The 25045-nt window shown below is 42.2% G+C and overlaps 1 protein-coding gene across 1 annotated transcript in view; it reads left to right on the forward strand.

Annotated features, from left to right (window-relative positions):
• itgb5 (integrin, beta 5) overlaps positions 1 to 23975 on the forward strand; it is a 39224-nt gene extending 15249 nt beyond the window's left edge. The window contains exons 10-16 of the mRNA XM_044019036.1: positions 562 to 736; positions 2114 to 2368; positions 18706 to 18928; positions 19683 to 19783; positions 22090 to 22209; positions 22313 to 22479; positions 23288 to 23975. Coding sequence (XP_043874971.1) covers positions 562 to 736; positions 2114 to 2368; positions 18706 to 18928; positions 19683 to 19783; positions 22090 to 22209; positions 22313 to 22479; positions 23288 to 23383 — 1137 coding nt within the window. The 3' untranslated portion in view covers positions 23384 to 23975. The remainder of the gene's footprint in view (positions 1 to 561; positions 737 to 2113; positions 2369 to 18705; positions 18929 to 19682; positions 19784 to 22089; positions 22210 to 22312; positions 22480 to 23287) is intronic.
• The last annotated feature ends 1070 nt before the right edge of the window (positions 23976 to 25045 follow it).

A 25045-nucleotide genomic window follows, 5' to 3' on the forward strand; every position in this document is an offset into this window, starting at 1 on the left:
ACGTTTTCCTGGTGCGTTTGATAATCAATGCATTTATTGCATAAAAGTATGTGAAGCCTGTGGAATTACCCGGATTTCTGCATAAACTGGTCATAAAAATGTGATCTGATCTTCATCTAAGTCACAATAATAGACAAACACAGCCGTGTTAAACAAAAAAATGGCATGTTTTTATTGATTATTTATGTAAATATATGATTATTTCACAGTGTGGGGTGGAAAAAATAATGTGAACCTTTGAATTTCAAGCCAAATTGTTTGTTACTGCTGAATTTGACCATATTTATAGTCAGTGTCATTGTTTCTAACACCTTCATTTAAAGAAATAAAGCAGGTGTTATCCGAAATAAAAAGGTAATAAGTGTATATTCTAAGGTCATGTAATATGATCATAAACAGTAGATTGTATTATATTTTACAGTGTATTTACAGTCAAACTTTCCTGTGTGCAGCTTTATATCCACATATATCTCCTAAACTCAACATATACACAGATTATTTATATTTTAAGACGTCTGACTCAAAGACTCGTATCTTTTTTTTGTTTGTTTCCCTGCGCAGGTGTCGTTTAACGTGAGCGTGGAGGCGAGGAGCTGCCCGCCGCGCGGCGCCGACCACAGCTTCACCATCAAACCCGTGGGCTTCAAAGATCGCCTGGAGGTGACGGTGGATTATCAGTGCGACTGCGGCTGCAGTCAGACCGCGCAGAGCAACAGCAGCATCTGCAGCTCCATCGGTACGTCTCTGCACATGTGGATTAAGACCGGGGGGGTTCGCAAACACTGGGTTGGGGACCCATAGATAGGTCGCAGGGAATATACCACGGATACCAATTCAAAATTGTATTAGATAGTTAAGATATTGCTGTAATTATATTTCATGATAATTTGCTATCTTTTAAAAAATGGGTCCCCATATGGAAAGTTTGGAAACCCTGAATAAGACCAGTCATTCCAGCAGATTTTATTTGTGTCACTAGATGCATTTTTTGAATATTTTCCAGCCTTTAAAGCTGTAAAATGTCAAATTTTTGTTCTGTTTTATTTACCCTCAAATAAACCCAGAAAATTGAGCTGTTTGATTCGATTAACTTATTAGATTTGAGTAATTATATCTGCTGCAGTTTCTCATTTTCCTGCCTTTTTTCCTCCCTCTCAACCATATTTTTGGTTTTAAAAAAGAAATAGTATAAAGCAGTAATGAGTGGACTGAAAGCTGCTCCCACTCCACTTCCTCTGAGCTCAAACACTCAGTTTGACTTTAATAACGCAGCAAAAACTCCTTCTTTTCACTGCTGTGTGACCTGATTATGGACAGGCTCTCACTTGTGGGTAAATCTCTGTCGAGATAATGATAGTTATACAGCCCGAAATTACATGATACTCGAGATGCTAAGATGGATATTAAACATTTCAGTAGTCGTTGTTTTTTTATTTCACGTTTTCTTTGGCAGGAAACTCGCGTGAACTCATATTTATACACATTTTGTGGGCTCTTTTTCAGAAATGTAAAAAACTGACTGGAAACATTTCAGATTCACATTAAGGATTTCACATGTGAATCTGAGTAATCCTTCAGGCTAAATTAAAGGGATAGTTTGGAGTTTTTCAAGTGTGGATGTATGAGGAGACTGTAAAACAGTATTTTAGCCACTTAACAAAAGACTCACTTCATAAAATCTGCACTTGCTTAAGTCTATGATATCTTAATGATGTGTTTGTGGCTTTATTTTGCTGTTAGACAAAAATAGTTAGCAGGAAACTGAACTTTTGTGTCACTTTTTAAACCACTTGCCCTCCTGCACCAAACCCCATAGAGAAAATCAGTAATTTTAACATAGCAGCACAATGGAGTTGTTAATCCACTGTTGCCTCCATCAGTACGTTCTAATGTGTTCATTTGTGACTTTGGCTTTCATAGTCTTTATTTGGATTCATTTAAATGTGATAAACTTGCCAAAGGAGGCAGCAGTAGACCAGCAGCTCCTGTGTTTAAGTGAGCTAAAAATGCTGATTTTCACAATGGAGTTTGGTGTGGAAGAAAAAACCCTGACCTTTTACTTTAACATGCTCAGAAACTGTATAAACATTGATTTAACCCTGTTCTTTTTCAGGAACGTATAACTGCGGGACCTGCCTCTGTGAGCCGGGTTACCTGGGCGCCCACTGCGAGTGTCAGGAGGGCGAGGCCAGCAGCATGTACTTCAGCGCCTGCCGTGAAGCCGAGGGCAAGCAGATCTGCAGCGGCCGCGGCGAGTGCAGCTGCAACCAGTGCCTGTGCTACGAGTCGGAGTTCGGCAAGATTTACGGCAGCTACTGCGAGTGCGACAACTTCTCGTGCGCCCGTCACAAAGGAGTCCTCTGCTCTGGTAAGAACAATCGTCCACGCAGTTTTCAGTTCCTCTGATGTGATGACGTTAAAGTTGCAGTTTGGAACTTTAAAATACAAACAAATGTGTCAGCCAGTAGCTTCTGCTGTTGCTGCAAAAATGCGGCTCCAAATTTCTCTGGACAAGTAACTCTACAATAAAAGACAACACATGCAAACTAGTTGGAATCTGACATGAAACACAAACACGAAAAGTTCCAGTGAATCCTAAACCTAAAAAAAGTTTAAACTAGTTAAACCTAAAACCTAAAGAAGTTTGACAGGATACATGCTTCTCGTCTCCGCCCCTAGCCGTGCTCTGCTGCTGTTTACACACAAACACTCCCTCAGTCAGGTGTTTTGCCTGATGACGGACGCAGCATACAGATAATATGAAATTGACTCTGTTCATTGAAAGCTACGTACTGTAGCTTTATTCAAATCCCGGGCTTGTTTTGGAGGTTTCTGTTTGATCCACAGCTTTGAACTACACAGGAATTCATACCCACAGTAAAGCCTTTAGAATCTGCTTCTCTTTGTGCTGTTGAATCCTCACTGATGGCGTGGAGTCACGTCTCATACCTGCTCTGGGTGTGTCTCTGTGTCTGTGTCTGTGTCTGTGGACTCCTGCTGAAAACCACCACAAACTAAACCTGGCTTTTGTTTCGTTAAAGCGAGCTGAAAGACTGTCCTCCTGCAGGTTCACAGAAGCTCTAAAGGCGCAGCTGCCAAAGTAGTTGTTCAGATGTTGGGCTTGTGTTCAGCTCCGTGTCTCTGCCTTCCAGGGGCTTGTTGTGGTTACGGAGGATCTGGTAAAATATCGAAGCTGGAACGCTGCAGGTTCTTACTTATCCTCACGCTGACGATCGCTGTGATATCATCCTGTTACGATTTAATTAACCTTTGTTCCCACCAAGCTCCAAATTTACTTTTAATCAATTACAAAAATCAAATTTCAGTACCTGAAGTTGACGACTACAAACCAGACAAGCTTTAAGTTTATTTAGGTTAATTAAGTCAGAAAACTGGGGCAGGTTGGACAGAATTGTATCTGGGTGTCGAATTACATTTAAATAGTATATGTATAATTTGGATATTGGTTTGGAGCAGTGTCTCGTGCGTGTTAAACAAGTCTGATTATTTGTAATCCTATTTGCCTTTCTATGGAGATGTATTTCAATAGTACCATTGAGATGTTGCCAGGTTATTTTTGTTTTTCCACTTTAGGAGGACTGAGAGTTTCCTTCTATATAGTTGATGTTGTGTAACGTCGGGTCTATTGTACTAAAATGAGTTGAAGTTTTGTATTTTTGACATTGTGAAGACTTTATTACAGATGTTACAGTCTACAATATCTTTAGGGTATGTTTAGAGACAGACTTTTCCAACAGGAAACTGAAGTTTATTAACCGCTCTCTCTTCCACACCAAACCCCATAGAGAAAATCATTGATTTTAGCTCACGGTGACACAGGGGCTGCTGGTCTACTGCTGCCCCGTGTGGTCAGTTTGTGTCACTGAGGAACATCTGAGTGAAGGATTTCAAATGCCAAATTCACAAAATAACACATTTAAACTTACTGATGGAGGCAGCAGTGGATCAACAACTCCTGTTGTCCTGTGATGTTCTCTATGGGCTTTGGTGTGGGAGAGTGACCTGTTTTACAAATGGATACAAAGTTGAGTTTTCCTGTCATAAAACACCGTCTAACATCAAGATTAAGCACCAAACATATTCTTCACATACCGTAGACTTAACAGAGCAGTGGGTAAGGATTTATGAGGGAACTACGGTGGCCTTTGCAAACCAGAAAAGTTTGTAAATACTCTCACAACTTTAAACACGTATTTGTTATTTCACAGACAGCCAAGTTCCCTTAAAAAACCGTGCCAGTTCTAAATTCAAGGTTCTGGCACTGGTATGGATTCAAATGTGTACTTAACCCAACCCTCTCACCCACACATGAATGTTCTCTGTGGATCATGGAGTCATGTGCTTCTCTCTCTGAGCCGTTCTGCCTCTTTTATTCTGAGGTGTGGTATGAAACGGTCCGGGCTCTCGTGCGTCTGCTCTGCCAAGAGGCCGAAGCCGTCGTGTTCCCAGAACACCGAGTCCAAGACTCTGCCTCCTGGCTGACGGACAGGAGGAGCGAGGGTGAGAGGGTGAGGGTAAACTGGCTCACCCCCAAGCCAACGATTGTTCCCGTGAAACCACAGAGAGTGCTTTGTGACAGTGGGGGGCAGGCTTTGGCGCCATCCCATCAACACAATGGCTGCCTGTATTTATCTGCGGGCCAGTATGAACAGGAGTGTTTGTGGTTCCGTCAGCGCCCGAGGACAAGGACGAGGACGTCGGACAAACGTTCATCCGTCAGCGCTTATTAAATCTTTCCCAGCGTGGAGCCGTAATCAGCGCCTAATGAATCCAAACATCACGCCTCGCCTTGCTCCACTGGAGCCGTCTGTTCTGTGTTGTTTGACTGTTTGAGGCACACGTGTCAAACTCGAGGCTCGAGGCCCAAATCCGTGCCACCATACAGTTGTATTCGGCCCATTATCGGAGATTATATGTCTATGTTACATCTCCCCGTCTTTTAGCGTTTCTATGGTCTATTAAATATCATATCATCATCAAGTACAGCAAAGTATTGGAGTAAGTAATCATACATTTTCAACAATATTTACCGCTCCTCTAATACATTTATGATGTTTTGTGACTTCTGCTCGTCGTCCAATGTCGATGTTTAGCCCCAAAATGGCGGCTGCCGTAAAGTAAGTCCGTTGCCTTAAGTGTAAACTTGTAAAAGTCTTATTTTCGAGGCCGTGTCCGTAATGTATAAATTCAGCTCCACATATTCACTCGTCTTCCATATTACTGCGACAGTTTATAGTTCCAAAAACTGAGAAGTTTGTAACTTTATATGTCTAATACAGCAGAGGAAGTTTAGGTAAGACGTTCCTGTAACGCTGATTTCACTGGAAAATCGTCAAATGTCAACAATATTTACCGCTCTTCTTCTACATTTATGATGTTTTGTGAGTTCCGCTTTGAAACAGTCGCCCAGTGTTGATATGTAGTCCCAAAATAGCGGCTGCTGTAACTTGTAAAAGTCTTATTTTCTAGGTCCTGTCCAGAACGTATAAATTCAGCTCCAGATATTCACTCGTCTTTCATATTACTGTGACATTTTCTAGTAAAAATGATTGTGTACAACAAATGATTGACTAAGATATTCTTAATATCACTGATTTCAACGGAAAAAAATAATCTGAAGTTTAGCCCCAAAATGGCGGCTGCTGTAAAGTAAGTCGCTTTCTTAAAGTAGCGGCAGATGATCTGTTGTGGAGAAGTCCCAATAAGAAGAATCTTTGCTGGAACAGATTTAAAGTGCTGTTTAGTAAAGGAAATATCAGCTGCTTGCATTTAATGACGACCTCACAGTCAGAGCGTCCTGTGCCCCTCGCTCCTCTTTTCCCTGCGTGTTTTGGAGAGTCTGAACTTCCTGCCTCCTCCTGACCCTCGTCTCCACCTCCAGATCTGCAGCTGATTCTAAATAATGACCTCAGCGCCCAGCGCCAGTCTCCAGCTGCCAGAAATAGCACTGCTCTATTTTCCAGACTTTTTTTTTACCACATAAACATAGTAAATAAAAGCGGCTGCCACACACACACACACACAGAGCACGCGTGTGCACGTGTTTCTGTCCTTGTAGGGTAAAGTAGAACATGTGTGTTTATCTATGTTCGTGCCTGGAACCGTGTGTTTCGCTGAAGGAGGTCATCGGTCGCCATCGGGCCTTTGAGCTTAAAGGGTCAGAGGTTTTTATGTGAGATGGAGCGACGACGCCGGTGACGCTGAGACGTACGACCCCTGAGGCGTCACTCAAGAAGACTCTCCATTCTCCTGATAATGTTTTAAAAGTGTATTTTGATATTTAGGTAACAAAGGTCTCCCTTGTTTGTTACAACGCCACCTACTGTTTCATTGGTCCTTGAATTTGAGGGAATTACTCCTGAAAAGTCCTTTTGAATTTGAAGGTTCAGACTGAGCAGCACCTGACGCTCGCTCTTCAAAAAACAAACAGCCACGTGTCTCCTTTCCTGCGACGTCTGCTCGTTCAGACCTGACTGAACTCCCTGACTGCAGATACAAGGCCACACACGCCCTGACACTGAGGAGTTTCTCTGCTGTCGTCTTTTAAACTTGACCTGAAGTCCACAAGTCTTAAAACCAGTCTGTGTATAAAGTACTTTACACGGATACTTTCAAAGTACAAGTATGTGAGCAGTTGAAGTCACTTTGAAGTAAAAGTCTTAAAGTATAAGATATTTACTGTACTTAAGGCCTTTTCTGATAAAAAATGTACTTAAGTTTTGTCAGTGGTAGGGCGAGTTGTCTTTGAACTGGAAGGTTGTGGGTTCTATTCCTGGCTCTGCTAAGTCTACATGTGTCCTTGAGCAAAGACACTTAAACCCATGTTGCAGCGTGTGAATGTGTGAAAACTGCAGTGTAAAGCAGCTCATCAAGACTAGAAAAGCTCTATATAAATACAGACCATAATACCAACTCTTATGTTTGTCCAACTTTGTTGTATTTTTTTGGCTAAATGCTAGCGTGGCTAAGGCAGTGACACTAAAGTGTTGTGTACTTTTGAATAATGATGTTTTTATTATTCTTTGTTTGTCACCGCTCTCTGTGCAGCGTCATCAGATGCTGACTCTGCAAATGTCAGTGTTTAGCAAACAGCTGTTTGCCTCACAGTTGTGACACAGGTCACAGAGGTGATCATTGTGTCTCTTGTTGTTGTTGTTGTTATTGTTTTACCTGCTTTTGTTTTCTGCTCGCCGTGACTAATGTAACCAGCGTTTTCACGGCTGATAATGACTGTTGTCTGTCAAGCGCGAGCTGCAGATGGTTGTAATCTTTGTTTTAGTTTCAGGGAGGTTTGTGTGTCTGTGTCTGTCTTCACACTGCTCGTTCTTAAAGGTGACGCGAGGAAAAGCTGTTTGTCGTGTACGAGTCTTTGTATGAGTCCATGTTTAACCGTCCCCTCAGCTCTCAGAGCACTGCTTGTCTCGGCCTGTGGACTTTTTTTTTTTTTACACTCCAATAATTTTTAGCTGTTTTACCCCAAAAGAAACACACGCCCATACACCTACACTGTAAAAACTGCCCCGGTAGAAATAAGCCTCATACATCTTACATTTTATTGTTTTAAGAGAAAGAATCTGCCAATTATGTGAGCACATTTTGCTTAAAACTAGCTTGTTAATCTGCAGCCACTTTCAGAATATAATGTTCCTGAAAACCAGACAAAACTGGTCCAACTTTAACTTTAATAAAGACGAGCTCATCATCAGCAAAGAAATTCAGTCACATCAGAAACGTTTGCTTGATGAAGCTCGACACAGTTAATTTTTGCCTTGATGGCATTAAAAAATAATGTGTTTTTTTTACAGTGGTGACATGTTTTTTTAACATTCCAATTAAAAAAAAAAGCATTTTGGGTAATGTAAGTATTGGGTAACATGTTATTAATCCTTGCGCAAAACGCTTTATGTGGTTTTGTAACATTTCAACATATTTTTTTGATAACATTAGTGATTTTTTCCTTGATAATATAACAAATTATTTGGTGACAGTGAAGTAATTTCTTTCTAAATAACATTTTTGTGTTGCTGACTACAACTTTAGTCTTTTTTTTCTAATGATGGTAGCATGTTTTATTTCAACACAAGGAATTTTTTACTTGACAATATTACCATTAATAAAATTTAAATATTCTTTGTAGCTTTGCAACTTTAAAATAATAAATATTAATTCATACTAAATGTTTTTTCTTTAAGCAGTAACATGTTTTTGAATCATTAGGAAAACTGCCTGGTATTTGGTGACATCTCATCATATTTTTTCAACTCGAAAATATTATAACATAACTCGAGTCATTTTATCCTGAATGAGAGTAACATTACAACATTTATCTGGTAAAATGTCTCATATATTTGCAGTTAGAGTAAATTTTACTCTATTTTGTGCAAAAGTGCAAAACTTGCTAGTCAAGATTCTCTTTTAGGCAAAAAAAAAAATGTTGCTGATTTTACTGTCTTGAAATCAGTTTTTTTACAGTGTATGTATGCACAAGGACAGAGAGTTAGATTTATTTAGTGAAAACTGAAGCTTTTTAAACAACCAAAGCTCCTGAAAGACATAGTTTGTAGGAGATTAGATTACATAATCCTGCATTGTTGATACAAACATGTATCACGTTACATGATATCTGCTCTGTTTGTCGCGTCGGGACACGAACGCGAACCACAGATCGTTTTCATTAGCGTCCGTGTGATAAGTTTAGAGATGTGATGTAAGATGAGCAGCAGAACTTTGGACGCCGTCCGTGACAAACAGAAAAACTATCAGCTCTTTGTGTTTAGGAAGAGTTTTGGCCACATTTTCCACCTCCTTATCTGAGTCTGTGGAGAGAAAAGATGTTTTGTTTTGTCTCCGTTTTATCTCAGAACACTGTGTAATCTCACTTTTAGCCTTGGATGAGGATTAAACCTGATTCAGCACTTTTGAATAATCACTTTATTAGGTACACAGCAGCTGTCGTGGTGTTTTCTGCTGCTGTAGATGTTTGAAAATGATGATCTTCATACTTCAGGTTCCTCTCATCTTGATCCAGTCTGGTCATTCTCTTCTGACCTCTGACCTCTGGCTTCAACAAGGCATTTTCACCCAGATAACTGCTCCACTCTGGAGATTCTCTCTCCTTTTTTGTATCATTTTCTCTAAACACTAGAAATGGTGGAAATCCCAGTAGTTTCTGCTCTGTTTGGACGTCAGCAGCTCTTCTTCACCGTGTCTACATGTTCTACAGTTTTTGTCCACAAACCAAAAGTGATTCAGTTTCAATGATTTCTTTGTTACATGGAGCAAAGAAACAAGATAATATTCACATTTCAGAAGCTGAAAATTCAAAAAAGCACTCCTAGATATTTGCTTTAACAGGCAGTTGAACTGGTGTACCTAATAAAGTGGTCACTAAATTATATGTGTGGTATTTTCTGGTGTAGTGGACAGATTTGATCAGTTAAATGAAGAGGAAAAGGATTTTTTAACTTCTACAACAGAGATACCAACAGTATTTTTGGTATTTTCAGACATTTAGAGGGAAAGTGTTTTATAATTAGTTATTAATACAAACTGTATACAGATATGAGTATAAATTAGGATTTACATCATAAACAAGAGAAAATGTTGTCTCTTCTCATCTTAAAGGAGTTTCTTTGCTTTGTTTTGTTGTCTTTGTTAATTTTTGCCTCCTCATCAGTTTTTCCTCCTCGCTCATGTTGCCTCCTCCTCCTCCTCCTGAGGTTTTTTATGGTATGGTTTCCTCGGTGGCTTGTTTTTGTGGCTCGTCTTCCTGTCATCAGAGCACTGTGTCTGTCTCCATCACTGTTTCTGGCACTTTCTGTCCCACCGAGTGTATTTTTGGGGATTCTGAAATGGGACTCGACCACAAATGGGCAGGATTCAGTTTAGCAGCTCGGCGTGTGTGTGTGTGTGTGGGGGAGGCTGGCTGTGAGGACACATTTTGATTCAAAACTAGGATATCTTGTCTTTTCCTCAAAAAAAAAAGACAACATAGGAGACTTGGGTTAGGATTAGAATTAGGTTCAGGATGCATTAGATTAATAGGGTTTGGCATTTATTTGTGATGGTTGGGGTTAAGATAAGGGCTTTTGGGAGTTGTTATTTCTCTATGACCTTATCTGGCACAAACTCTGACCTTGTGAAGACCAGTAGTCCTCATGGGGACCAAAACCTGGTCCTAATGAGGCAGAACCTCATTTCTGAGGAACTGGTTAAATTCAGGACTAAGATCAGATGATTGGAGGTCAGTGTCTAAAGAAGAATAGCTGTGCAAACCTCAAGTCATGATGTTGAATGGTTAGTTAGGACAGTAGTAGTTATGGTTAAGGTTAGAGTTAGGACAGCAGTAGTTATGGTTAGAGTTAGGATAGTAGTAATGGTTAGCATTAGGACAGTAGTTATGGTTAAGGTTAGAGTTTGGACAGTAGAAGTTATGGTTAGAGTTAGGACCGTAGTAGTTATGGTTAGAGTTAAGACAGTAGTAGTTATGGTTAGAGTTAGGACAGTAGCAGTTATGGTTAAGGTTAGAGTTAGGACAGTAGTAGTTATGGTTAGAGTTAGGACAGTAGTAGTTATAGTTAGAGTTAGGACAGTAGTTTTGGTTAGAGCTAGGACAGTAGTTATGGTTAAGGTTAGAGTTTGGACAGTAGAAGTTATGGTTAGAGTTAGGACCGTAGTAGTTATGGTTAGAGTTAGGACAGTAGTAGTTATGGTTAGAGTTAGGACAGTAGCAGTTATGGTTAAGGTTAGAGTTAGGACAGTAGTAGTTATGGTTAGAGTTAGGACAGTAGTAGTTATAGTTAGAGTTAGGACAGTACTGTAGTAGTTTAGGTTATGAATGTCCTCTGAAGTTGTGGAAACCAGACTGTGTGTCTTTTATTGGATGCTAAGTCTAAACAGACATCAGCTCTTCATGTTGACACATTATGGACGTGAATCCACAAACAGCTACTGTTTAAATCCTGTGTGTATGTTTTCCATTTGAACACAGAACACTCACATTATCCCACAGTGCTCTGTGTAATTAAGCTGAGTGTGTTTCCATGTGTGATATTGTTCGTCTGTCGTTTCCCCTCTCGGGGTCAGAGCTGGGTCATAAAGTTCTCTGTCATTATGTTTTTCACATATTTAACTTTAGTTCAACAACAGCAACACATACAGTACTGTACGTGAGAGAATTCACTGACATGCTGGAACTGGCAGTTTTCTGTTCGTTTTTTGCTCCAATTTAACAAAGAAATCATTAAAACTGAATCATTTAGGTTTGTGGACACAATATGTCATTATTTTGAGGGTTTGGGAACAAAAGATCAATATATTTTTATTATTTTATAACATTTTATGGACTAAACAACTAAGGAAATGATTGACAGATTCATGTATCGTGGAAATAATTGTTTGTTGCCAAACAATTACCAAAAAACAAAACAGTAAAAATGCAAAAATTGATGTAAAGCAAGGTCAGCCAGGTCAGTAAACAAACGTTGCTTAACCCCACGTTGCTCCTGACAACTGGACTGGCAGTGTGTGAATGGGTATGAAAGATTTGTGTGTAGAATATAGTGTGAATGACCAAACTGGAGTGTAAAGCACTATACAAACACAGACTATTTAAAGGTCCCTAATCTAGATCCTTGTGGTACACCACTGACAATACATGACCAATAGCATATCAACAACAGAATGACCTCCATTTGTGAGCAAATAAAGAAATTTTCCAGTGGCGCTTCTAGTGAACCGAACTCAGGAAGCGGACTGCAACGGACGGCATTGTGGGTAAACACAACCAAATCACACGTACATGCCGACCAAACAGGATTTGACGCAGCTCCGTGTTTTTTCTCTTATGTGATGAAAATTAAAACAACAGATGAGCCAGCAGTTGTGATCCAACTTTGTGATTCTTCAGTGTTTAATCACAGTTCTCACACTCATAATGGAAGTGTGTTGACAGTGTGGGAAACCGAGCGTCCCTGGCTGAGGTTTGTATTTATTTTTATCTGTAAACCGTCTTCATGTTGCTGCACAGCGAAGGAACGCGGCTCCTTCACGGCTCGACGCGAGAAGCACGGTCGAGACGAGTCAACGTCAGCAAGTCAATGTTCAGAGATTTTTTGTGATTGACAGTTATCTGGCAAGCTGGAACAACGTGTAACGCACGCTGAATTATTAAAGCTGCTGTCATGATCCTGTTTCTCAGGAACGTCTCTGACATTAAACGCAGCAGCAGCAGCGTATTATTACACTGCAGAGATGGAAACGGGCTTATTTTCTGCCTGGAGACTCTCTGGATTTTAACATCCCATCAGAACAGGGTTAAGTAAACAGGCGGAGAGTTATATGAAGAGGAAATGAGCCGTCGGGGTTATTTTTAGGAGGATATTTGCTGCAACATCTTATGCAAATAATCCCAAGAACTTTTAAAAGGGTACATTATTCACAGAGAGAAAAATAAACCAGAGGTGTGGGAGCAACAGGCTGTTGTTTAGAGTGAAATATTTCCTGTCTGCAGTGATGCAGAGTGAACAAAGGAGCGATTCACACGTCCTTCAGTCTCTCTTTCACAGTTTTAAAGGCCAGATGTGTTGCTGTCTGTCTCAGCTGTTGTAGAACATCTGAACATCACGTCAGGCCTCGTGAGGGTGGAATTATTCAGCTGTTACAGAATATTTAATCTTTAAAAATGCTCTGGACTGGACTGAGTTTAACGGCCTCGTAAAGTCTGAAACAGTCTCAGATGAGTCTCATATCAAACCAGGAGCCTCTGAAGGTTCTGACTCTGGAGGAGTTGTCTTCTACAAAAGGCTCAAAGGTCGTGATGCTAAACTCGGTGAACCCTCGTTAGTAATGTGGTACGTGATAAGAAGGAAGTCTCTGTGCACTTCCTGTGGTCGCGGAGCAGCCATGTGTCTCTGTGTGTGTGTGTGTTTGAACTTGGATTTGTTACCTCTTTAGGATCTTGTCAGGACCAGTAGTCCTCATGGAGATCCTAAAAAGGGAGAACCTCATTTCTGAGGAACTAGGATTTTAATAGTGGTTAGGTTAAGGTTGGGGTTAAAACCTGATTCCAACCTATCTTTGAGGACATGTTGATGATTTAGACTTGGTTTTAGGGTTAGAGTTGGGTTTAGTTCAGGGTCAGATTTGGTGTTTTTGTCCACATTGTTGCCTCTGCAGGACATTTTTCTGGCATGAACACTAACCTCCGCAGGACCAGTAGTCCTCACAGAGACCCAAAACCTGGTCCTAATGAGGCGGAACTTCATTTCTGGGGAACTGGTTAAGTTCAGGACTAAGATTTCAATAGTTATTAGGGTTTGTCCTGTTAGGAGAGTAGTAGCTATGGTAACAGTTAGAGTGAGTCTTCAGGAAATGAATGTGAGTCAATGTAAAGTCCTCTGAAGTCATGGAAACTGGACTGTGTGTGTCTGAAAGCGCCGCTCTCCTCTCTGCTCTCAGCTGAGCCCAGAACCAAGCTTCTCTGAATATTTCAAATACCTGTGGTTCGCTCGGCTCCGCCTGCGTCACATGAACAAATATTTTAACTGTGTCGCTGCAGAGGCTGGAGAAGATGAACAGGAAGCAGTTCCTCCTCCCCCTGCTGCCAATTTCCTGTGGGAAATCCTGCTTGTATGAAACCACAGTACCTGTGTGTGTGTATATCATTTTTTTATGACCAAAAATAAAGAAGCGTATCTGCAGAGCTTCAGGAAAGGAAACTGACAGCGCGGTGTCAGATTATAACTCAGATTTAGTCTAATCCACACATGTGCTTCAAATCTGACTGATAACGTTATTTCCTCGGTTTTCTGCATTTCCGTTAAAAAAATATGCTATGAAACGATAATAGTGCCTTTAAAATGCGTGTTCATCTGATGAAATTCTGTTTATTAGTTCATCAAACTGCTTCAGCGTGTGCTGCAGATGTTTATTATTCTGAAGAAAAAGCGTATTTGTCCGTCCAATATTGGCTGGATTATTAGTTTGGTTCATTTTAAACGATAAACGGCGTCTCGTGTACAGTAAAATGTAAATGAGGATTCTGAAATATGAGAAAAGTTCGTATTGGCTGCCGTTTTATCAGGCAAAGGTCGGACTCTACTAAAAGCAAATTTGCATATTAAAAGTAACACAAAGTCAGATTTGGTCTCTGGTTCCCCCTACAGGTGCTAAACAGTGTTGTTAGTTACGACTGTCGATGATTGTGTTGCTTTTACAAGATATCGCGAACGAAAACTAACCCAGATTATCAACGACAAAGCAATGACAGTGCTTTAGTTTGCGTAGCTTGTGTTTGCGATGTGACAGATGTCGTAAAACTATAACCTTGTAGTTCTTTTTGTGGCACGGATTTGAAACCAGAAGTTCCATAATGCCATTAAAGGAGATGCCGACCTGCTCAGGCTTTGACAGACCTGATCTGAAGGTTGAAATCGTACATTGACGTTTTAGGAAGAGTAAAGCCGTGTTTCCATCGAGTGAGAGGCGGTTCGGTTCGGTACAGTTTCATTTAGAATTGGTACCAAGACAACCTGTTCCAACTGTTTTAGGTTTTTTGGCACCCTTCTCTCGGGGTATCAGAGTAAAATGGCACGGTACGGTCGGGCTGACTCGGCAACAGATGTTTCTTCAACACTCGAAGTCTATTCTTTTACGAAGTTTGACATCTTTTTGAGACACACTGAACTGCTGGGTGTCCTCCTCTGTTGTCTGTTGCGTCGTCCTTCATTGTCTCACTGGCATGGCCTTCAGACACACTCCACACTTCCACCTACCAAGTGAAAGTACCGTTCTCAGTGGAAACTCAAGCCTGATCCAGGACTTTACTGTTCCAAACCATACCGTGCACGTACCATAACCAGACTAGGCATAAATATCATTCGCTGTCTCTCCACCTCTGTCTGTGTTAGTGAGTGAGGAAAGCTCCAGAATCTCCTCTGGACCTTCAGTGCAAGCTGTGAATGAGCTTAGTGATCCGTCATGCGCTCGGCAAAGGAAGTGAACAGCGTGGAACAGCTGCTGCTGCTGCTGAACCAGGCTGAGCACTTTGACAGCCTGCTTCCCCCGCTCAGATTGGTTCTTCCCCTTGTTACACGTCTCTCTTTCTCTGTTTTCATGGGATGGCGAACAGCTGTGAAAGTATCTGCACTGACCTGAAAATGGAAGAGGAACGATTGTACCAGCATCCGTTCCATCCTCTGTTAGCTTGTTGAGGCTGACAGAACGTCTGAACAGAGACGTCATGGGAAACCTACGAGTAGAGCGAGACCGGGGTCACAGCCCTGAAGGGTCTGAACATGTTGAACAGATCCTCCTCTGCCACAGCTGTGTTTATCATGAGCGGCGTTTACTGGCCTGCGCTCTTCAGCAGTGCGTCAAAGTGGCCCGACAAGGTTAGCCAAGGGAGGTGGAGCAACCCGGCGGCCAGGAACGCTGGGACTGTGTGCACTTGCTCCAAACATCTGCTTTGAGCTCCAACCCCGCGGTTTTCTCGGATGTTGACTCGTGTCGTGTTTGGCGCGGTGCCGGTTCACCTGCAGATCCACCGAGAGGCCGACAGTGTGGAGACGAGTCCAACTTCATTAAGACCTTGTCATGATTTCTTATCTGCCGTCATATGCATCTGTGGAGGTTCTCAGTCGTTTTCAGGTATTGTGTCTTCAGGAGAGTAAATGGACGTTTTGTGGGGGAGCTTCTACAGAACTGAAGAGGTATTTGATGCAGTCATCCGCATAAAGGAATCTATGTCGTATTTGAAATGGGGTTTTGTGTCAAACCTTGAAGAAAAGTGCTTTTTTAGTGCTTTATAGACGAGCAGCAATATTTTAAAAATCAATTCTTTGGCAGACGGGAAGCTAGTGTCTCGGACGAGTTCGCTCATTCACGTAGAGTGCAAGTCGCCAAAATGGATGCCAAAATTCAAAATGGACTTCCTGTTGAGTTGAGACCATGGTTATGGTCGACTGTTTTTTTTTGTCTTGGCCGATAACATCTGGAACTCAACATATGCCGAAGTCATAGAGCACTTCCTGTTTTGTGAAAAAATGCCGAGGGTGGCCGCGTCCGCGCCGTTTTGAATCAGCAAAACCTTTGGACATCTTTTCACCTTTGATGTGTCTAGTACAATTTTTTTTTTTTAATGTCAGTATGACAAACGCGCTCGGACAAGTTTGCTCATTTACGTAGGGGGCAAATCACCAAAATGTCCGACTTCCTGTTGAGTTATGGCCATGGTTACTGTCGACTTTTTAGTTCGTCTCGGTCTAGAACATCTTCCCACTGAGTTTCGGGTGGAACTCAAAGTCATAGGGCACTTCCTGTTTGGCGGTTTTTCAATCCGCAAAAAAACATTTCAACAACTTTTCATAATACACGTCAGATATTTTGCCCGTATCTTTCAAGCTGACGATGGAGCTGAAGAATCGTGTGATTCTCCTGCTGCTCAGATAAAAGCAGCCGTTCTTCAGACCGCAGCACCGTGCAACAGGCGGCATAATCGCGACATAATCGCTCTCTGATGAACATAATAAGCAGTGGAGAGTGTTTGAAGGAAGCGGCATGTCACAACATGTCCGACAATCACCTCATAGTCCACGCAGCTGCACTTCTTTTATCCTCCTTTAAAAATCAGACTAAAGAAAGAGTGTTTGTGTCGAGCAGCAGCAGCAGTGCGGTCATTTAAGGTCACACACCCTGCGTTGGTATCGTGACTCAGCCACATGCCACTCATCATGGCAGCCGCCGTGGACCGAGGTTTGGGAGTGGTGCTCTGAGAAAATGAAGCATTCATTTGTTTCTGCCGCCTCAGAAATCCACAGCTCTGCGAGCGGAATAACGGAAAAGTGAGGCGACGAAGTTGCACAACGCCAATAACGAGACAGCAAAGTTTCCCGTTCACTGGGAGAGGTTTGTGTGACCTCTTTCTTTGAGGATGTGGCTGTAATCCACAGAGTGACAGTGTAATCTCACTGCTCTAATCCCAGACTGTGGTGAGTGCGAGTTGGACAGAAGGAGAAGCCACTCCTCAAACAGACAGCCAGTTTCTCATAATGACAGTGATTGTAAAAATAAAGGTTGGCCTTCTCTTTAGCCTCGTCAAGTCCTGACAGACATGAATGAATAAAGAGTTTTCTGCTGGTGCCTCTAGCCCCACCCCCCAGTGCTGTAATAAACGGCACTTTTTTTCCTTTTTTTTATTCAGGTCACGTTGAATTATTTGCTCTTGTCTGTTAATAAGTGACCTGTGTCTACCTGTGAGGAATCACACCTGCAGAGACCGTGGTCTGGAGACAGAGACTGGATCATCTGTACAAGTCGATTTGGGTGTAACTGAAAAAAAAAAATCAGTTCATACTGACTCCGGGTCAAAGACAGACTGAACGAGACTCGTGTTTTTAACTGTGTGCGTGCGTGTGTGTGTGTGTGTGTGTGTGAAAGTGGTAGAGCAGGTCATCTGTCAACTGGAAGGTTGTGGGTTTGATCCCCAGCTCCTACAGATGTACACTGAACCCCAGTCTGCACCAGATGGCTCTGGTGTGTGAGTGAATGTGTATGAATGGATGAATGTAGTACTTCAGAGTCTGTAACGGACTCTGCTCTGGCGTCTTCGCTGCTGCTGAAGTCACGAGCAGACATTTAAAGGGTCGCGTGTTTGAATGCTGAATTAAATGTGGCGTGTGCTGCTTTCCACAGCTGCTCATCCCACGCTGGGAATTCTGTTAGAGCACTTTGTCACCGCCGCTCATCTTCAAACCTCGGCAGCTGCTTCTGCTGTTCAAGCACAGATGTTATTCTGCACAGATGCACACACCGCCGCACCACCGCGTATCCACGGCTCTGACCCACGTCTGCCTCCTCTGTGTCAACGTTTTCTATCCGTCTGAATAACGATAACGGCTCAGTGGTCTTTGTGGAGGGTCCTGGTCTTACAGCTGCTCCCCTCCCTCTCTCAGCAGCTCCTTGTGTGTCACATCGGTCTGTGGCGGGAGGATGGCGCTCACACCGAGGACCGGGGACAGATCTCAGTCCCACAGGGACGCGGTTCACTCCCCCAGAGCAGATAATAAGATAATAAGTGTGATACAGAAGAGGCAGTTTGTTCAGTCCCTGGGAACCCCATGGTTTCCATGGTTACAAGGGCAAACAGAGGGTATTTAAGAAGACACAGAGAAAATTACAGGGCCCTCGCGTCCAGATCACTTTTGAATCTGCAAAACCTTTCGTCAACTTTTCGTTGATGTGTCTCGCTCATTCACATAGGGTGCAAATCGCCAAAATGGACGCCAAAATTCCAAATGGCTGACTTCCTGTTGAGTTGAGGCCATGGTTACAGTCAACTTTTTTGTTCGTCTTGGTCAAAAACATCTTCCCAACAAGTTTGGGGAAATTTGGTGGAACCCGATTTTGCCTCTGTTTTCACCATAGGGGGTGCTATAGAGCCCTTGAGCAACGCACGCGTCCGGGAACTATGCTAATATCGCAGTTTCGCCACACCTGACCGGCATACAAATTCTCAGGAGTGTTTATGCTCATTAACCCGCTCACAAATCCGTGCCAGGAGCCGTTTCGGGCCTCCTGCTATTCGTGGCTCAGGCTCTAAATCTGAAGCGTATAAAAATGTGTAAAGTGGCTGACGTCTGTCTTCCCTCTCTCTCTCTCTCTCTCTCTCTCTCTCCTCTCGTCCAGGTCACGGCGAGTGTCACTGCGGCGAGTGCAAGTGTCACGCTGGCTACGTCGGCGACAACTGCAACTGCTCCACAGAGACGTCCAGCTGCGCGTCGGACGACGGGCAGATGTGCAGCGGGCGCGGCAGCTGCGTGTGCGGCCGCTGCCAGTGCAGCGAGCCGGGCGCCTTCGGGGACACGTGTGAGAAGTGTCCCACCTGTCCTGACGCCTGCGGCACCAAGAGGTAAGAAGAAGTCGTCATATGGAGACTGCAACTTTTTTTGGAATATTGAGACCACGTGTCGTTTTTTGGGGATTAAGTGAAGATAATCTGAGGTTTTTCTTCTTTTAGGGGGCGGGGTTAGTGCACAATCACGTGATGAACTAGAAAATTTCAGTGGCAAAATTATTGCTTGTGGAATCAACCTTTAAAACTTGGAGAGCGAGAGACTGACTCACAAGCCCCGCCCTCTCCCTCCTCCAAACACCTGTTTGTAACTGTACTGTAACTGTGAAAAACCGAGAAAACAACGTGTAATAAAGTTGCCGTATTTCCACAACGGTTGATGACAGAGAGTAAGTGTTTGGTGCATGAGTGTCAGGAGGCGTTCAGCAGCTCCCACATTTACTTCTGTGGAAAACGGCTGTGAATTGACAGAGAAATGAGAGTTTTAAAATCACCCTCGTCTCCAGAGTTTTAACATGGGAGTGAATGTGAGGTTTGAGCAGAAATGAAAAAAGTACCAAACGTAAAGTGCGATTGTTTAAACACAAGCAGAGATATAAGAACGTTGACGTCGGTGAGGAAAGTCCCGAGTCATGTGACCCGTTTAAAGTTCCAACCACGACGACACTGTGATGCTGCAAAGTGGGCGGGGTTCTGATCATTTTTTCAGCCGTGTCCCATTCATGTGTATGTGGAAATGATATGCAGTTTTTATGCTTCACTGCTGTGTGTGTGTGTGTGTGTGTTCGCGTGTGTTCCTCCTCGGACGCCAGGAGTGCATCGAGTGTCGGCTCTTCAACTCTGGACAACTAGCAGACAACCAGACCTGCCAGCGCCTGTGCAAGGATGAAATCATCACTGTGGAGGCTTTAGGTGACTACACACACACACACACACACACACAGAGGACATTACTCTGACTCATATTCATTTCCTGGAGACATTTTACTCTAATCTCCACCTTAAAATGTAATATTTGACATTATGAGGACTTGATTTTTGTCCCCACAACATGAATGAATACCTCAAACACACACACACACACACACACAGTGTTTTCCATAATCTTAACTGAACCACAATTCAAATCGGAGTCCCAGACTTTAACCAGAAGCCTCATTAGGACCAGGTTTTGGTCTGGACTGGTCCCCACAAGGTCAGTGTTTATGACAGAAAAAACACATACACACACACTTATCCTAACCTTAATCTTAACTCTTATCCTAACCCTAAAACCAGGTCTTTCAAGTTGTGGGGACCAGACAAAGTGTCTTCACACACACACCCACTCACACACACACACACACACACACACACACACACACACAGAGAGAGAGAGCAGCTGTGTGTCACACATCTGTGGCATCTCTAACATTTTCCTCCTCATTACAAACTTCTCTGACTGTGTTCTCACCAGAGTTGCCATGGTTACCTGCCAGAGTACAGTCAGTCGTGAGGTGACGCGCGTGTGTGTGAGGAAGGTGATTATTATGAAAGTGTAGATGTGTGTGTGTCACTGTTGTGCTGTAATTTAATGTATTTATCTATATGTATAAATATACCTGGGGTACCTGGGATTACGCTGCTTGATTAACACAGAACACATGTGTGGCTTACATCAGCGGTTCTCAAACACCGGGTCGGGGATCCACACGTGGGTCGTGAGAGATTGTAAAACAAATGTTTTTTCTTGAACATGTTTGAAATAAGTGAAAATTAAGTTGTGATTATTCGTCCACACAATTTAAACTGTGCGTTGGAAACGTGTGTGTGTGTGTGTGTGTGCCCTGATTTCCTTTAAACTTTAAATGATCACACTGAGGGAATAAAGGATATTTATTATTGTTGTACAGTGAGGATCTCTGACAGTGTTTACCACCTCACAGTGACCTTTGATCTTCAGCATTTAGCAGCAGTGACGCTGGTGTGTGTGTGTGTGTGTGTGTGTGTGTGAGAGTGAGCGTGTGTGTGTGTGTGTGTGTGTGTTAGTGAGGCTAAAATAAGAGCGGCGCTCTCCTCCATGGTGGCTCAGCTCGGCTCTGGACCTGATCCCACTTGTTTCATAGCATTCCTGCATCTGACTGCTGCCTAATAGAGTCCACATGTACATTCCAGATAGTTTGTGTATGAGGAGGAGGAGGAGGAGGAGGCGGCTCTGACCTCACCCTCCCTCATGAGCCTGATGATGGAGACTGACTAAAAACACTGTCTCTCTGTTTTCTTCTCATTTCACTGCAAAAATAAAATCATATTTATTTGTTTGCATATGTAGACGAGCGTCTCTGTATATATTTTATTATTTTAGATAAAGTTAAACATGCAGGACATAGTGTTTAAGCGGGAAATTTACTTTGTTCTTCCTCTCCCAGTGATTTCAGGTGGACTGTAAACTAATAGGTGCAATGCTGCCCCCCACAGGTCAAATTCTTTAACGCAGATCTGAGTTGTCCTAAATTATTTAATCCTTCTGGATTCTAATCCACAGGTCAAAGTTCTTCTTCCTCTCCCAGTGATTTCTGGCAGATTGTAAAGTAAGAGGGTGCAAGGATGCCCCCCACAGGTCAAAGTTCCCAATTACATCCCGAAGTTTATAATCACAGCTTGAAGTTGTCCTTTACTCTCTTCTTCGTCTTCTTTGAAGTTCTTAATCTGCAGTTTAAAGTGTTTCTTCTCCAAATAATAATATACGGCAGACTGTTCTCTAAAAGGTGCAATGCTGCCCCCACAGGTCAAAGTGTGTAATCACATTTTGAAGTTCTTTAACGCAGATCTAAATTGTCTTTCATTCCTCCATATCTTAATCCTAAAAGATTCTAATCCACAGTTCAACGTTCTTCTTCTTCTTCTACGTGTTCCTCCACAGGTTGTCCTTCATTCATTCCTCATGACTTAATCCTTCTGGATTCTACAGATGGATGTTGTCCTTCAATCTCTTCTTCTTCTTCTTCTTCTTCTCTGTTTCAGGCCGTTCACCAAGAGCTACAACGTTGACTTCCTCACTTCATAGATTGTCGTTCTTATTCTTATTCTGTTCTTAATCTTATAATCCCTTCTCAGCCTCACCTCGTCCCCCACTGTCTGTCAAACACAGCAGTAATTGAGGAGTTACTGATCAACAAACTCATCCTAATCTCTCAGTGTAAATCTGGTTTATTTGTCTCTCTCTCTCTCTCTCTCAGAAACAGACGACTCCAGCGCCGTCATGTGTTTGTATAAAACAGAAAACGACTGCATCATGAAGTTCACGTACTCTGAACACGCCAGCGGACGCTCCATCCTCACCGCGCTCAAAGAGCCAGGTCAGGATTTTAATCTCACGTTTGTCGGGTTTTTAATCTCACGTTTGTCTGTTGGAAGTGAGCAGTGTTGTGACGTAACGTTGTTTCCTGTGCGTCGGGTCAGAGTGCGGCAGCGGTCCGGACGCTCTGATGGTTCTGCTGGCCGTGGTGGGCAGCATCCTGCTGGTGGGCGTGGTCCTGCTCGCCGTGTGGAAGCTCGTCATCACCATCCACGACCGGCGGGAGTTCGCTCACTTCCAGAGCGCTCGCTCACGAGCCCGATACGAGATGGTGAGAAAATCCGGCTTCATTCGTTTGTTTGTTGGACCGCTAAAGGGATTAGTTTGGACCACCAGGCTTGTAAACACAGTACACTAGTAAAATAGAGAAAACGATGATGTCATAGCCCGTTGTTCTTCTTGTGTTTGGTCAATCCACATCTCCAGCCTCACAGCACCACACACAGGCCTGGCATACACACAGCAGCAGTTAGCATGGTGGATGAAGAATGAATTTATTCATATTCAAACAGAAAAATAAAAAAATAAAAATATCGGGAAAGTTCCGTTTCTGTGCCAGTGAGGCCTGGGTACAATAAAATAATATAAATATTTATTACTTTCATACTTTTAGAGAGCATTTAAGATGCTTTTTTTTCCATGACTCCATATCCTATGAAATTATATTTTTATATTCAATTATATTTTATTTCTTTTCATTTTCACCAACTATATAAACACACCTATAAAAACTATATTCAATTTGTATAAAGGTGTAAATCCGTCACAGTCCAAAGTTTGCTTGGCTTGTTTTTTTATGGACAAAAATAAAAGAAAAACACTCTTTTTTTTGTGACTTTTCCCTCAATTATCACGACTCCTGATATAAAACGAATCATAACTTTGATCTTCAAACACACACCCCCCAGGACGTCCATATAAGGAGTTGTGTATTATTAGTTTTAGCAGCCAGAAACAGATAAAATGGCATAAATCCCAGTAAATATTTGACTCTGTTGTCATTGTGAGTTCAAAAATGTGTTGTTTTATTAATTATAATCATTATAATATTAATAACGTGCACGTCTTCCGTCCCTCAGGCGTCCAACCCTCTGTACAAACAGCCCGTCACTACACATTTTGTGGAGACGGACTTCGACATGTACGGGAAGTCATACAACGGTGGCGTCCACTGATCCGTCGGCTCGGGACTCGGCAGGACCGGTCCAACACACACGCACACACGCACACACATACACATACACACACACACACATGAACACACACACACACACACACACTTCCCTGGAGGACTGAGCGACGGACGATACACACTCCTCTCTCTCTCTGTAACAATCACAGACGTGAACATGAACTGAGTCTGAAGACAGAGGGAGGAGAGAGGGGAGGAGGCGGGGCTTTGTGGACGGGAGACGATCACTGTGTTATCTCTGACTTCCTGTGTGTGCTGCAGTGAAGCACGGACTCATTTAGAGAGAGAGAGTGGAGTTGGTACAGACTTATATTTGTATATTTTTATAAACTCTGCACAGACACAGAAATCCTTTCACTCCTCTTCACACATTATTTCTGTGACTGTGGCTATGACGGCGGCGACAGCAACGTGGTACGACTAACATTTACTAAACAATAGATTCTCTGACCTTCAGTTTGCACAGATTAGGATGATTCTGTGGTGTTTTTGTTTTGTATGAGCTCTAATTGCACTTCTGTGTCTGAATCTGCAGGATAAACGTTCACTCACTCACCAGCTTCTGAACCTTTGAATGAACGTGTTTGTCGTTTTTATCATCAAAAAAAAAAAATAGAACCAGAACCAGAGCCGTGGATGACTTTGAGGACGTTTTCAGGCAGGAAAATATTCAGATGATTCAGTACGGATTTTTTCTGATGAGTCACAACAACAAGATTACAGCTCGAGCTCGCTTTGGTTCTTTTCCATGACTTCATAGCTCCTCCTCCTCAATGTGGGTGAAGTTGTCATAGTAACGGCTGCGTCACACTGCCGTGACGTGATTTTTTTCTACGCGACACAAACAAACAAACTAGTGAAGCAATTGTTTTGGGTTAAATGGATAAGAATCAGTTGATTTGTTCACAGAATCGTTCAGGAAGAAATACAACTGAACTGAAATACCACTGAACTGAAATACAACTGAACTAAAATACCACTGAAATGAAATACCACTGAACTAAAATACAACTGAACTGAAATACCACTGAACTAAATACAACTGAACTGAAACACAACTGAACTAAAATACCACTGAAATGAAATACCACTGAACTAAAATACAACTGAACTGAAATACAACTGAACTAAAATACCACTGAACTGAAATACCACTGAACTAAAATACTGAACTAAAATACAGCTGAACTGAAATACAACTGAATTGAAATACCACTGAACATAAATACAACTGAACTAAAATACAACTGAATTGAAATACAACTGAACTGAAATACCACTGAACATAAATACAACTGAACTAAAATACAACTGAATTGAAATACAACTGAACTGAAATACAACTGAACTAAAATACCACAGAACTAAAATACCACGGAACTGAAATACAACTGAACTGAAATACCACTGAACTGAAATACAACTGAACTGAAATACAACTGAACTGAAATACCACTGAACTGTAATACCACTGAACTGTAATACCACTGAACTGAAATACCACTAAACTGAAATACCACTGAACTGAAATACAACTTATTTATTATAAATACATTTTGGAATTATAAATCAAATTTGGTATTTTAAATAGATTTGGGGATTATAAATAGATTTTGGAATTTTAAGTAGATTTTGTAGTTAAAGT

The sequence above is a fragment of the Solea senegalensis genome, linkage group LG2, assembly GCF_019176455.1.
Source record: "Solea senegalensis isolate Sse05_10M linkage group LG2, IFAPA_SoseM_1, whole genome shotgun sequence".
NCBI lineage: Eukaryota > Metazoa > Chordata > Actinopteri > Pleuronectiformes > Soleidae > Solea > Solea senegalensis.